At 37.3% G+C, this 14,237-nt stretch overlaps 1 protein-coding gene across 1 annotated transcript; it reads left to right on the top strand.

Annotated features, from left to right (window-relative positions):
- The first annotated feature begins 273 nt into the window (after positions 1-273).
- On the top strand, positions 274-13,991 carry tspan15 (tetraspanin 15). Its single transcript, XM_072465670.1, has 8 exons — positions 274-430; positions 6,030-6,215; positions 6,681-6,755; positions 9,092-9,187; positions 10,684-10,800; positions 12,131-12,181; positions 12,783-12,899; positions 13,320-13,991. Exons 1-8 carry the CDS (start codon positions 341-343, stop codon positions 13,482-13,484), a joined length of 897 nt encoding a protein of 298 aa, XP_072321771.1. The 5' UTR covers positions 274-340; the 3' UTR covers positions 13,485-13,991.
- The last annotated feature ends 246 nt before the right edge of the window (positions 13,992-14,237 follow it).

Below are 14,237 nucleotides of genomic sequence, written 5' to 3'. Positions count from 1 at the left end.
ACCTTGATCATAAACCAACCAGTTTTAACATAGTTGTTTAGTTTGTATCGTTCTTGCCTTAAAAGTCTAGTTCAAAAAAATCATGTGGCCTCGGGTTTGGATGTTCGTCACTGTCTTGTCCCCAGCACCGTCCACAGACTCATCCAGCTATGATACGGACAGTTCAATCATTTCTATGTCGCAACAACTACAACGGAAGCCACATCGCGCGCGTGCTCATCCTTCAACCAGTCGCGCGCTCCCAGGTGTGCTCGTGACGACAACGCGGAAGTGCGGAGTGAAAACAGAGCGAGGCAGATCGTGCAGATCCCGCTGACATCGCTCTACAGAGACTGCCATCATGTCCAGCAGTGAGGACATTCGCTACTGCCACAAATTCTCCTACGTGTGCCTCAAGTTCCTCTTGTGTTTCTACGCGATCGTCTTCTGGGCAAGTCATTTTTAACCGCTTCAGTCAAAACAATGTCGGTGGGGATCGATTGTGTGCGTGTGTGTGCGTGCGTGCGCGTGCGCGTGTTACATCGAGTAAGCGCTCACAAAATTGGACCAATCATGTCGTTTTAGCCTAAAATACAGATTCTTGTTATTAATCTTGAAATAATGATTTATTTTGGTTTACTAGACTATTAGTTCCTCGTTTGTTGCAAAGAATGTTGTAAACAGGCCACACCTTCTACCTTTGCTCTGTCACACTTCCATGTGCTCTACCTGTTTGATCCAGAAGTACACTAAAGTTCAGAGTAAGGAGCGTTTATAGTGTCCACTTCAAATGCAGCTTGGATGTACAATTGTAAACTGCTTTGTCTGCTGTTATTGCCACTCACATGAGTCACTGGTTGTTTACAGTTTACACAATAATGGTGGCTTCACTCATAGCCTTTTAGTTTAGTCTCATTTGGAACATGCGGAGTTCACCATTTAACCTATTTAATTTGATGTAGCCTATTATTCATTACATTTAATATCAACAATATTTTGTAAACTTGGTTCAAGTACAGAACTAACTATTATATAATAGGAAACACTGAGATTTGGTCTGATCATTGTTAGTTTTTCTTGACAGAAATGAAATCAGACGGCTGTATCAAAGAATAGGCATCTTGCTGTAACAAATTAATTAAAATTGAAATTTCTAAGTAAAGCCAAAGAGGATGGATTAATTGTCTCACTGACAGCCCAGCTGCTGCTCCTGAGAGAACAGACTGTATATCTGAACCAACAGAGGGTTGATTGGCATTAAACAGAATTACACAAGAAGCCAACCAACGGCTTATGGTTGTGCATTATGCAAGAGTGATAACAAGGTGAACAGTTTATATGTTTTTACTCTTCTCAAAATATGTATAATTCAAATACAGATGCTTATTACTGAAGCCCAGGAGGATTCCACTGAGCTGTTGGGGTGAACCACCTCCACAACAGGAAGATGCTTTAAAATAGTTCATGTTGTAAACAGCTTTTCCTCTTTATATATACCTCCTTTGCCAAAATGTTAATTGGCCTATTATTTCAAAGCCTATTGGTGCATTGTTCTTCACTTGGCCGACATTTACTGGACAGGATGTTGTTAAACTGCTGCTGCTGCTACTTTCAGAGTGATAAAGACATGATCCAATTCCTGTTTGTACAGTAAGAGATTGTTCCAGGTTCCATTTACATTCGTGGAAATTTGGCCATATAGATTTTTCTGTGATGTTTTGGCACCTATGTTTTTTCAGCTCAGATCTTTTAAAAAATGGTCTTAACTTTTGGAATAGGCGTTCACACTTGTGTCCATAATAACAGAGACATTAATGAATTAAATAATAGACTTCTGTAGCCTACAGGGCTGCAGCTATCAACTATTTTAGTCATTGATTGATCTATGAATCTATTGGTTAATTTTTTTTCTACATTCATAAACTATTAAAAAACATATTCAATATTTTTTTACATAAATCCATCCATTTTCTGCCACTTTATCCGGGGCCGGGTCGTGGGGGCAGCAGTCTGAGCAGGGACTCCCAGACTTCCTCCTCCCCAGACACTTCCTCTAACTCCTCCGGGAGGATCCCGAGGCGTTCCCAGGCCAGCCAAGAGACATAGTCTCTCCAGCGTGTCCTGGGTCTTCCCCGGGGCCTCTTCCCGGTGGGACATGCCTGAAACACCTCCCGAGGGAGGCGCCCAGGAGGCATCCGGAACAGATGCCCGAGCCACCTCAGCTGGCTCCTCTCGACGTGGAGGAGCAGCGGCTCTACTCCGAGCTCCCCCCGTGTGGCCGAGCTCCTCACCCCTATTTTTTAAATAAATGTTATAGTTTAAAGTATTAAACCAATAAGGAGTTTCTGCTTAAAATAACACATTTTATTCTTATTTTCGCATAAGTTTGTCCCCAAAACAGCAATATTTCACTTCACCAGTCCAAACTGTTCTGTTTATATATAAAGAATATACACATAAAGGACTAATTAACTTGTCACCAAACTGTTTTTGGATTGTTACAGTAGCCTTAAAATAAGAAATGTGTTTGTAAAGCTCTGAGACCAATGATCCCTGGTGTTTTGAACACCAGGGATCATTGGTCTTTTACATTTGGTCATTTTGCAGCATTAGTTCCGCGTTCAGTTCACTTTAGCCTCCGTGTCTTCACCCCGTCAGAGTTGCAGCTCACCACACGGACTCTTTCACACAACAAAACTCTTTCCTGTCGCACTCGTGAGTTAAAACACTCCGCTCTCTCCTCTACTGTGCTTTAGTTGCTGCAGGTATGTGCAGAATAAGCTCTGTGTAAAACAAAAGCGCCACAAGTTGTTCTGTGTGCGCCGCACGCCACAGATTCACGTGTTTTTAATTCAATATGTCAATTAAACTAGTCATCAAGGCAATAAAATTACAATCAAAGCTTTTTTGTAATTGAGTAATCGTTGCAGCCCTAGTAGCTTATATTTTACAGAAGTTTGCTTATGAGCATTTGTTACACTTATGATCGCGTTGGTCTGCCAGTCCGCCATGCGCCTGGATTAAAATATGGCCTTCATGGGAAACCATAATTGTTTTAGCTTTTAAATGGTTAGACGTTTTAAGCCAGATGAGCTTTTGAAGATGACACCTGAGGACTAGTCTGCCCACGGGTCAAATGCGCCAGACATTCAACTGTGGAACAGACTAACTGTGCAACTGTGCATTTTCTGTCAAGGGCAGGCCAATTTAAACTACAATATCAAAACACCTACGAGAACTGCCTTCAGTTCTCTCGTGCATCAATGTCAGCCATTTTGCTGCTGCTCCTTAATTGGAGAAGTTTTGATCGCAACAGGCCCTTGCAGGTCAAGAACGCTCACAAGAGCTGTGGTTTCTGTTCCTCCTGGTCTCATGATCTCAAAATGTGGGCAGCATGATGACTGTTTGAATAAAATGTAAACAAAAATGTTGTGGTAATTCCTAGATCAGACAAACAGCATGTAATTAATTAAACAAATATTCAAACATTTCATAGCATATAGATTGTTGAATTATGTTAGCATTTTGTTATTTCATAGTGAGCCTTATATTTTTGTGACTAGTAAATAATGCGTACAGTTAGTCATGGTTGTCACTGGTCACAGTATTCAGGGAAAGGAGATGCCCACCAAAATATCAATTTACACCATCATGGCTCTGTTTATATCTTAAATTAGTATTGTTTGTATTTCTCATAGTTATGTGTTTAAAACGATTAAGTCTTCTCCTAATATGGTCCTATTACATATAATAGGGATCAGGGACATGTAGGGAAGCACAGCCTTAGGTCTATAAACTGTGTTCACAACTCTTGGTGACAGACAACGACTTCCACAAGTTGAAATAGTGAGGTGACGAGGGAAGGCCACAGTTAAGAGCCCGTTAAAGACAGAAATGTTTACTTCACTGTCCCTATCACCTAAACCCAGTGCTATGAGTAAAAACAGACTACCTAAACACGGGTAGTTGAGGTGGGCTCCAATATGATATGGCAATTATTGTTTTGAAAGTTAGATTAGTAGCTTGTTTTAAAATAACGAGTGTCAAAAAGCTAGATAGGTATTGAAAAATGGATATTTCTGTGCGTTTGTGTTTCAGTCTTACTTGTGCAATAGACCACCGATCAACTGAGACATTTAAGGCATGCTTAAGCACAATTCTAATAGATTTTAAATCCATTGATCGGAGAATGGAGTAAAGCACACAATAGTTGAAGGGCCTTTGTGGCTTTTCTCTCCTTTTAACCTATTCTTACACCATTGCAATGTGGGCAGTGGGCGTCCTGTATAATGACTTGATGACTAATGTCGGCGCTGATTCATGTGAAATATGAAGATTTTCTTTACTGTGCACATTCAGTAACAGTCATTTGCTTATTTTCTTTTAGTTTAGTTAGTTTTGGTTTACATTAGATATTATACAAACGCATATACAATACCTCATTTTTTTTGTTTAAAGATTAAACTTTCCATTTTAAATATGATCGCTTGTCTGCTTGGGGAACTAAAAGAGAACCAGCTTTTTCAGTTCTGATATCGATATTGATACTTCAAATATTTATCCACAAAGTAACTACAGAAAAGCTTAATATTGTTCAAACATTATGAGACATTCTGGGGGAAGATTGGACAGTAAGTTGTCTCCCAAACAACCAGAATATTATTACTATTTTTTTTTTTTTTTTTTTTTTTTTTTTTCCAGGATTGAAACCGATATCTGATACGGGTATCAGTGCATTCATCCCTTTTTATAATAAAATACTTACAATTACGTGTGGGAGATATATCAGAAAACGGATGATGTATTAATTGTGGTTATGGAGATGTGTAAATTGATACGAGTAGATAAATACAACATAAAAAATTGCAGCAAAAAGAGATGATTAAAAATGAATTAAACAGAAACATCTAATGTAATCTTCCAAATATAGTTAACGTGACATCTCTGCCCTTTTCTGGTTGATTTTTATGGTCGATTCACGTTTTGTGCTTCAACCAAGACATTTACATTCATATTTCAGCACATTCCCATCCTGATGCTTTGTTAGAATATTGTTTTACCAACATAATCCAAACAAATGGATATTATTTTTTGTCAATATTGCCCACCCCTACGTACAAGGGAAAGACTTGCTTAAAATGTATTCATCTACCAGCAGTGTCTTATTTATGAGAACCTCTAAGTAAAAAAGCCAAAAGTTTATTTGCAATGGTCTATTGACTCTATTCTAACCTGACATAATTGCAGTAGTTGCAGTAATTGGACTGTAATTAGTCTCTCAACAGCTCATTTCATACTAAAGAGAAGAAAAGACACCCTCATCCGTATCTCCCAGAAATGCACAAACGCTACAGTGGTGTGAAAAAGTGTTGGATCCTGTTTTCTTTTCTTCTTCTTTTTTGCATGTTTGTCATACAAATGTTTCAAATCAAACTAATTTAAATATTAGTCAAAGACAACACAAGGAAACACAAAATGCAGTTTTTGAATCAAGTAGAAACCTCTGAGTTCCACAGTAAAGGAAAGATCCTACTTGTTTGGACGGACAGGAGGACGCATTTCAGTTTGCAGATGGACAGTGGAGTCGGAACCACTCAGGAGGAGAACTAATTCTTCAAGGCAGATGAAGAACTGTTCATCTAGAGTAGAAAGTAGAGAAAGTTGAGGAGCATCCCCCGAGGGGAATGGAAGAAGGAGAAAAAGATGTGAACAGTAACGAACAGACACGGGTAAAATAAAATGGTAAATATTGTTGATGGGGAAAGTAGTCAGAAGCGGAGGATAGTGTTCAAGCTGCCATACTTCCCCAGCATAGTTGCTTCTAGGGCAGCGTAAAACTTACACCAGGCCTGAGTACACATCTCTGCATTTGACACAGAGCAAACTGCTTTTATGACCTTTCCAGCACCTACTGTGCTTTTAGAGACTCTTGGGACCACCAGAAGTCCCAATTTGTGAGGGCAAAGTGCTCGACGGATGGTTCCACATTATGGCTATTTCTTGAGCAATTCTTGCTTGCTTCTAAAATTCTATTTTCTTTTTGCTTGCAGCTCATAGGTGGCTGTATCCTGGCTATAGGCATACATGCAGAGATAGAGCGGCAGCGCTACAAGACACTAGAGGGAGTGTTTTTGGCGCCAGCGGTTATCCTGATCCTCCTGGGCATCCTCATGTTTGTTGTATCGTTTATTGGCATTTTGGCTTCATTGAGGGACCATCTAACTCTGCTAAAGGTGGTAAGTACAGTTTGTTGTAATGTCATTTCAATAATATTATATGGCATGATACTGATGAAGCGTTATATATATATATATATATATATATATATATATATATATATATATATATATATATATATATATATATATATATATATATATATATATATATATATATATATATATATATATATATATATATATATATATATATATATATATATATATATATATATATATATCTATATATATATATATATATATATATATATATCTATATATATATATATATATATATATATATATATATATATATATATCTATATATATATATATATATCTCTTTATATATATATATATATATATATATATATATCTCTTTATATATATATATATATATATATATATATATATATATATATATATATATATATATATATATCTTTATTGATATTGATATATATATATATATATATATTGCAGTTTATGTACACGTTGGCGGCGTGCCTGATCCTGGAGCTGCTGGGAGGGATATTGGCGCTGGTTTTCCACAACCAGGTGAGTCCTTGACAATCAGGGCCTCTGCGTTCCCTTTTCTTTGGGCAGATGTTACTATCTGCTGCAGTCATTAAAATGATTATGGATGAGTACTTGGTGAGTAGATTAGTAATGGTACTAATTCAGCTCTAAGTTTATATTGTAAAGATTCTTCAGATGGAGACAAATTGCGATAAGGTTTATAATTGCTTATTGAGATGTTCTTGAACATTACTGAACGATATTCAGAGACAATGCTTGCTTTTGTGTTACGTTTACTCTGGTTTCTGTTTCCACATCATCAATAATAGTTTTTTTATTGCTCTCACTATGCCATAGGTAGAGCTGGGTTGAAATAATAGATTTTCCGATTTTTAATCGATTTGCATATTAATGGCCGATTATCGATTTCTTACGTTTTTTAAATTAAAATTCGTTTCTACATTTCCCTCAGTGAACGTCAATCTACCTTCAAGAAAGATAATTCAGGACTCCTGGATTATCTTTCTTGACGGTAGATTGACCCTTAACCTTTTCATCAGTCTTCCAGCCATCAATAACTACCAATACTTGTAAGATTTGCTGTTTAATATTGATATAATACTAGTTTTAATATGTTCCTTCTCTACACAGTCATGAAGTGAAGGAAACGGTTCAAATACATTTTTCATTTTTAATAATATTAACCCTTTGATCGAATCGAAATCGGATCGAATCGGAAATCAAATCGAAATCGGAGCGAATCGGATGGGATCTGAGAAATCGGAAAAAAAATATTTTGAAACATGAAAATCGGAATCTAATCGATTCTTGAAATTTGAATCGAAACCCAGCTCTAGCCATAGGTCTGCTTTAGATATTTTAGATGCAAAATGAGAATGCTGTAGGTGGTTCTTAGTTGCTTAAAGAAGTTGTATGTCTCGGATGCAGTTATCGACCCACAGCACAATTAGCTGTAATGGTTATAATGGTTTAAGATCCTCATTATTTTTTCTTGTTAATAGATTGTGAAAAGGGATGTATAAAGTGGCCATAGTCTAGCCTGGTTTGTACACGGGTCTCTTTGAAAGCTGGTTTGGGTTAAGTTTAATAGGACCAAATGAAGCTCTGACAAAAGTACAGTATGTGGGACTTGTAGCCATTTGAGCTGTATAGGGTTGACTATTTTATGTGTCTGTTTGATTATAGTTTAGCTGAAGTAGATTGTTACATTTTGCTATTTCAAGTTCATCTGAAAAGGCGTTTACTCCATCGTGTTTTAGTTACAGTATAATGGGCTCTTTAATATAATTTATCGTATAATATTTTCTTCTACAGTAAATCGCACTTTAAAATGTGTTACAACACATTTGGCAAGATGCCTAAATAACATACTGTACTTCTTGTACATGTTGTTTTTACAAAAAGGCTGAATTAAAATTATAGTAGTACAAAACTATTCATTAAACATGGTCTACTTATGCAGCCTCTTGGACACACATATCATTTTTAATTGTATAATAATCTTGACTTTTGCATGCTGTGTCATTGGACGATGGATTTGAAAATGTAGTTTTCACATTATGTGAACACGTATGTTTAATTTATTTTACATTAACACAGTGTTCAATAACATCCTTGTACAATACAGTAATGATGACTTAGTAATCTAGTCAGTGTGAACATGTGCCGTAGCCTGGGTGCACCAGAGACTTTGAATAATGTGGAGAAATAAAAACATAACTACAACATTAACTCGAAACAAATTCCTTCTCTAACACACTAATGATTTTATTTGATAAAAGTAGATACTGCACAATAGTGTGGTGTTTAGATATTTAAGGATAGGACCTGCCACTTGCTTATCTTTATGGAGACATTTTTGCTTTGGCTGAGATGTTCCACAGTATGGCATTAAACTTATCTGTCTTGCAACTGTTCAATTATGCCTGTTTTCTTTGAATAAAAATTGCATTTAAAATGCATTACATTCCAATGCGTGTATTTTTCCAGTGATTCCGGCCTCTCCACGCATCTGAATGGTAACTTCTCTCCATGAAGACGAGCAGAAATGTTACCGTACATGGTGAACCTTTTAAAACGGCAAATTGAACCCGATGGAGCATCTGTTTTTATTTACTTTAGTTGTGGCAAAATGAGGTGCTGCAACAGATTGTGACTGACAGCTGGGCCATGTTAAAAAGTCATCTTTCAATTTTTCAGTTGATTGGATCAGTCACCTTGACTAATTTGATGGTTTCTTACACTTGGTGCATATTGCAGTAGATCAGCTGTTTCATTGCAGTTTAATGAAATGGCAGTTGACCCTCCATGCCACATTATCATACTGATTGTTTCTGTTCATTTTCTTCATGCAGACGGTGAATTTATTTAATAGGAACATCAGACGGGGCATTAAAAACTACTATGACGACTTGGACTTCAAGAACATCATGGATTTTGTTCAGAAAGAGGTATGACTTGCGATGTATAAATATTCCATAAACTGCATCTAGTTCAAAGACTAAAATATATATAATCTCTTTTATTGTACACAAAAAGAGGTGAAACGGGTTGAATCGCAATGAAATACAGCTAATTACAGTATCATAAACGCACTTATGCAATCACGCAGTTCAGATCATTACAGACCAACAAATACATAATAAAAATAGCTTGACTCAGACTTATTGCATCGAACAACTTTTCTGTCTGTTGTTTTGTTTGTACAGACAGTGACTCGAATTAGAGCTGACGGGCCCGTCTTCCACATAAATCTGTACAACAATCTGCCCAACATTGTGTGTGTGATGGTTTTGTTGTAAAAGTACCTGCTCAAACTGAAGTAATGGGGCCTGACAAAACATGGGTCTCAAACTTGAACAGTATAATTAGAATACAATGCTTATGTCTTAATTAAGTATCCGCTTGTAGACATCCCATTGGTTAAAAATGACAGTGTGTATAGACTTGTGGATTGCAGTCCACACTCAGCTGTCTGTGAGCCCATTATCGACCTGGTTAGTCAGGCACAGCTCAGGTTCAACCATTGCACTTCAGTTTTGTGCAATAGCAAAGACTGACATAGGATTGATTTATATTCTCCTATATTGTCTGAGTCAGTTGCACAAAGGCCTTAGCCTTTGTGCAACTGACTCGTTTAATACATTACTGGAGGTTAGAGATTAATTTGCTCATCAATTTAACTTTGTCAGTTTATTCGTTGAAAAGTTAGGTCCGATACATTTGTTATGTAATTGTTTAAATCATATTGGAATTTGTTGGAAGATGTGAAATTCACAAAATGTGAAATTCACAATTTGAACTTTTGCCAATTTGATCATTTAAATTTTGTGTTTCCACTGTTTTGAGCTTAAACTGAAAACCTTACATTTAAATGAAGATCATACTTATAATCTGAAATTTGCTTTAATGTTTGGAAATCTTGTTTGCTGTTAGGCAAGTGTCTGTAAACAGATTAATTTGTTTGTCAGTGTTTTGCTGCACATGTGTGCGTTTCTGTGTTTCATTTCTGGAACCAATAATGAGTGTCTGCCCCCCCCCGTGTGGTGTTGGCACGCTGATGACATGCCTGTCAAAGAGCAGCCTCATAAACATTCATATATTCATGCATCAGCCTTTCTTACTAAGTTCATTTCCTGTGTGTGTGTGTGTGTGTGTGTGTGTGTGTGTGTGTCACTAAATTCATTATATAGAGTAGATTGTGCAACATTATGTGAATTAGCATTGCTCATCACTCCTTTCTTCCTGTATGAATAATCAGTTGGGTATTGATTTCCATGACGTATTTAAAACAAGTTCAAAAGAGCCGCAATTATTCAACTTGTCTTATTTTGGCAGCAAATGTGTTTGGCATTCATCCGACTGTGGAATGAGCTTGTTTACTTGTGCTTTTCTTTGTGCCCTTGTCTCATCGTTTACACATAATCAATGTTATGTCTTCTCCCAGTTTGAGTGTTGTGGAGGTCAGGAGTTCAAAGACTGGGAAGTCAACATGTACCACAACTGCTCTGCTCCGGGTCCTTTGGCCTGTGGAGTTCCCTACACCTGTTGTATCACCACCAAGGTTTGTATATTTGTATTTAACCAATCTTTATCAAACACAATTAGTATTTATTACTCAAAATTCAAATGGACATATTCTAAATATAGTATAATTCTTATTAGTGCCATTGTTCTCCTGCTTAGGCACAGGCCAAAGCAGTTTTCACCCACACAAACACAACATAGTGTTTTATAGAATTGGGACGCACCTTCCTTCAGTTCCTTTTGTGAAGAGAGGCACAGCTATAGAGGGAACATTTTTGGGTAAATCATATAATTTTGCGTCATCTTCATAGAACAATATGCTTAAATTGACATTAAATATTGAAACGATTGGAGTAACACAAGTTTCTTCCAGCAGAGTGCCTTCCCCCGTATGCACCTGTTGCCCAGTCAGGTGTGCAGAGTCTGTCCAGAAACGAGAAATACATCGTGTGCATTGTGTTTTGGGTTAATTTGGATAATGTATGTGTTTACTCCATATTCAATCTCGTCTAATCTTAATATTTCTACTGTTGCTGTGCCCATACAAGGAGCCTCATTTTATACTACAGTCAATGTGTCCAAAAAGAAAATATTCTCGTCCTCTGTAGCCTGATTTGAAGTCAAGTGTTTGAAGAGATTTTTAGTTGAAACCCACAGCACCTCATCTGCCTAAGACTGCACCGTGACTCTGATCCGTGGGCCATAGTGGCTGACAACTGTTGCCTTGGAAACTGATCTGGACTGTAAAAATGTTTTTAAATCAAATATCATTGCATCTTTATATTTAAATTAGATTAATAACGACTCCATAAACCATTGTAATATCCACTTTGTATAATCTACACATAATGAATTCATGCATTTAATTTGACATTATTCTTCTTCACTCACTTGTTCGTTCCAGATGGCATGCGGAGGCTTATGATATTTAAAGTAGTATGCGAATGTCCCTGTTTTTGAATATGTAATGGCTAGTTTAACAAATGCATTCAAACATATATTCACTAGAGATGTCAAGATTATTTGATTCATCAATTATTGTGATTATTCAGGTCATAATATAATTGTTAGAACAAAAAAAATCATTGTGAGAATCGGCGGCGGCAATAACGAGTCATTTCAGTTCAATGTATGTATACTTCAAACAAGTCAAGCTACATGTAAAGTACTTTTGTATCTGGCTGTTTATGTGACTGTATGAAATGCGTAATATTTCCAATAGTGTGCTGACGATAATAATATTTGCTGTTCATCTTTGTTAATCATCTTGTTTGTTAATCATCTTGTTTGTTAATCATCTTGTTTGTTAATCATCTTGTTTGTTAATCATCTTTTTTGTTAATCTCGATTCCTTGTCTCTGTTGTAGCCGAATGAAGTGGCCAACACGCTGTGCGGTTACAAAGTGCTGGAGAAAGAGGTAAGCCAGCTCTGCTTTGTGGTGGTCACCAGGCCCCCGCTGTTTCCCCGAAACAGCTTTTCAAAAATGTATTGTGCTTTTCTTCAAATCAATTTTAAACCGTTATTGTCAGAGGACTGCTTTTCACCTCATAGTGTCTTAGTGGTTGGAGGAGAATCGATTGCTGTTGCTGTGTCCTCGGCTTACATGGATGTGGTGTGCACATGAGGGATTAGTCCGAGGGGTCGATGTGACGTCGCAGATTGCTTGCTTCTGTCGGTCTACACCAGGGCATCTGTGCTAGTACCTCACTATCACCAGTTGTGGAGTGAATGAATTATGCAACGTGTTGTAGAAAATAGTCAGAGAGAGAGTTGAAAGAAGAGGCCTGAGACTGGAGTTGAAATGCAGGAGAAATGTATTTACCATCAGTGCGGGACCCAGACACGTTGCGATTGTAAGTACATTCCTTTCTTGTCCAGTCTCTGCATCTGTTGTAGGGAGTCGAGTACCTCAAGGCCACCATATGAAGAGCTGAGCTGGCAGTGTTTGACTGGCAGGGGCATAGATGTCCAGATGATTTTTCTCTTCTTTAATTGTATTTTTCTCCCCTTGTTTTTAGCGTTTGGATTTAGTCGATGTCATTCACATCCGAGGCTGTACAGACGCCTTCTTCATCTGGCTAATGGACAACTACAAGTATATGGCTGCTCTACTGCTGGGCATCCTGCTGCCTCAGGTATCATCCCATGGACTTACTCTAAATCATAAAGAAAGCTCTGCCATGTGACTCACTGGTAGAGTCTGTTTGGGGAAAGTTGCCTGCTTCTATGTTGGGGATTTGAGGCCAATTTCTGTCAATTAACAGGAAAAATACTCTATTATACTTGTCTTTATAGGATTAAACCAACATAATTAGTTTATGTACGGCAATTGATGGTCCAATGATGGCTCAAGAAATCCTCAAACAGCAAAGTCCAATGGATATTACATTCTATTTCATGGATTGCTGTCATAATCTTTATTTTGTGTGGCTTTTATGTAACTTCTTAGCATTGGGTAAATTGCCGCAAAATTGAGAATTATAAATCTGTCGGGAGTCTTATAGCTTCTTTAATTTTAACGTCCTTGCACTAATTACTGATTTGGCTCCCCGCAGTTTTTCGGCGTGATTGTGAGCTGGCTGTACATCACACGAGTCGAAGATGCTATAACAGAATACGGCCATTACGTGGACAGCCTCCTGCCCTCTGACAAAGGGAGGCAGGCGAAGAGTCATGGCCACGTTGCAAAGTGGTTTAAGTGCATGCCAGATTTCGACTAAAGGGACATTTAATGGACACCAGTTCCTCTCACTGACAACAAACCAAGCTGCAGAAATGTTGCATTGTGCCTTCATCAGTCTCAGGGATAAACAATCTGTTCAGGCATGCCACATTAATGGACTTTTATTATGGATTTTTAAGAAGTTTACCTAAATGTATTGAGTTCAGGTGAAATCACTACATTCTAAAACGGAGCCGGAGATTATGTTTAATACATCTGTAATAATCGGTAGGGATCAAAAAATATTTCTTTACAATGGCTTCAGAAAGTGGTGCCATTATTCAACACCAAAAACGTGATGGTTGTCCGTTGACAAGATAATTTGGCAGGTTTGTGGTGCAAGCAAATAAAGATAAGGTTCAAAGAAGCTAGAGCTTCTGCTTGGATATTTCTTTCACAAATTGAAAATCTCATAAGAGTTCTATAGGCCCTTGCCTGTGCGTGCATGTTTTTAAAAAAAGTTTCCAGCTAATATTTATGACCTCTCTATGCAGCCTTTTAAAATAAGTCTCACACTCAGTCTTTATTTCTCGTTTAAAGTTATCAATGATTGGTCTAAACCTCATCCAATGCATTTTTTTTTTTTTATGTATATATATTGTTCCATTTGAGTTTTTTTCCCTTATTACAGCAGTTTTGACGTTTTGACGACAGGTTAGGTGGGTACTCTTTGTTTTACTGTAATTTTAAGTAATGTGCACCAACATACTCTCTGTAGTTGTAACTGTTACTGAACAATAAGTCTGTCCCG

Source organism: Eucyclogobius newberryi, unplaced genomic scaffold (assembly GCF_026437365.1).
Source record: "Eucyclogobius newberryi isolate DKJ021-1_F unplaced genomic scaffold, fEucNew1.0.hap1 SCAF_5, whole genome shotgun sequence".
NCBI lineage: Eukaryota > Metazoa > Chordata > Actinopteri > Gobiiformes > Gobiidae > Eucyclogobius > Eucyclogobius newberryi.
Note: the sequence above shows the minus strand (reverse complement) of the source record. Positions and strands in the feature narration are given on the sequence as shown.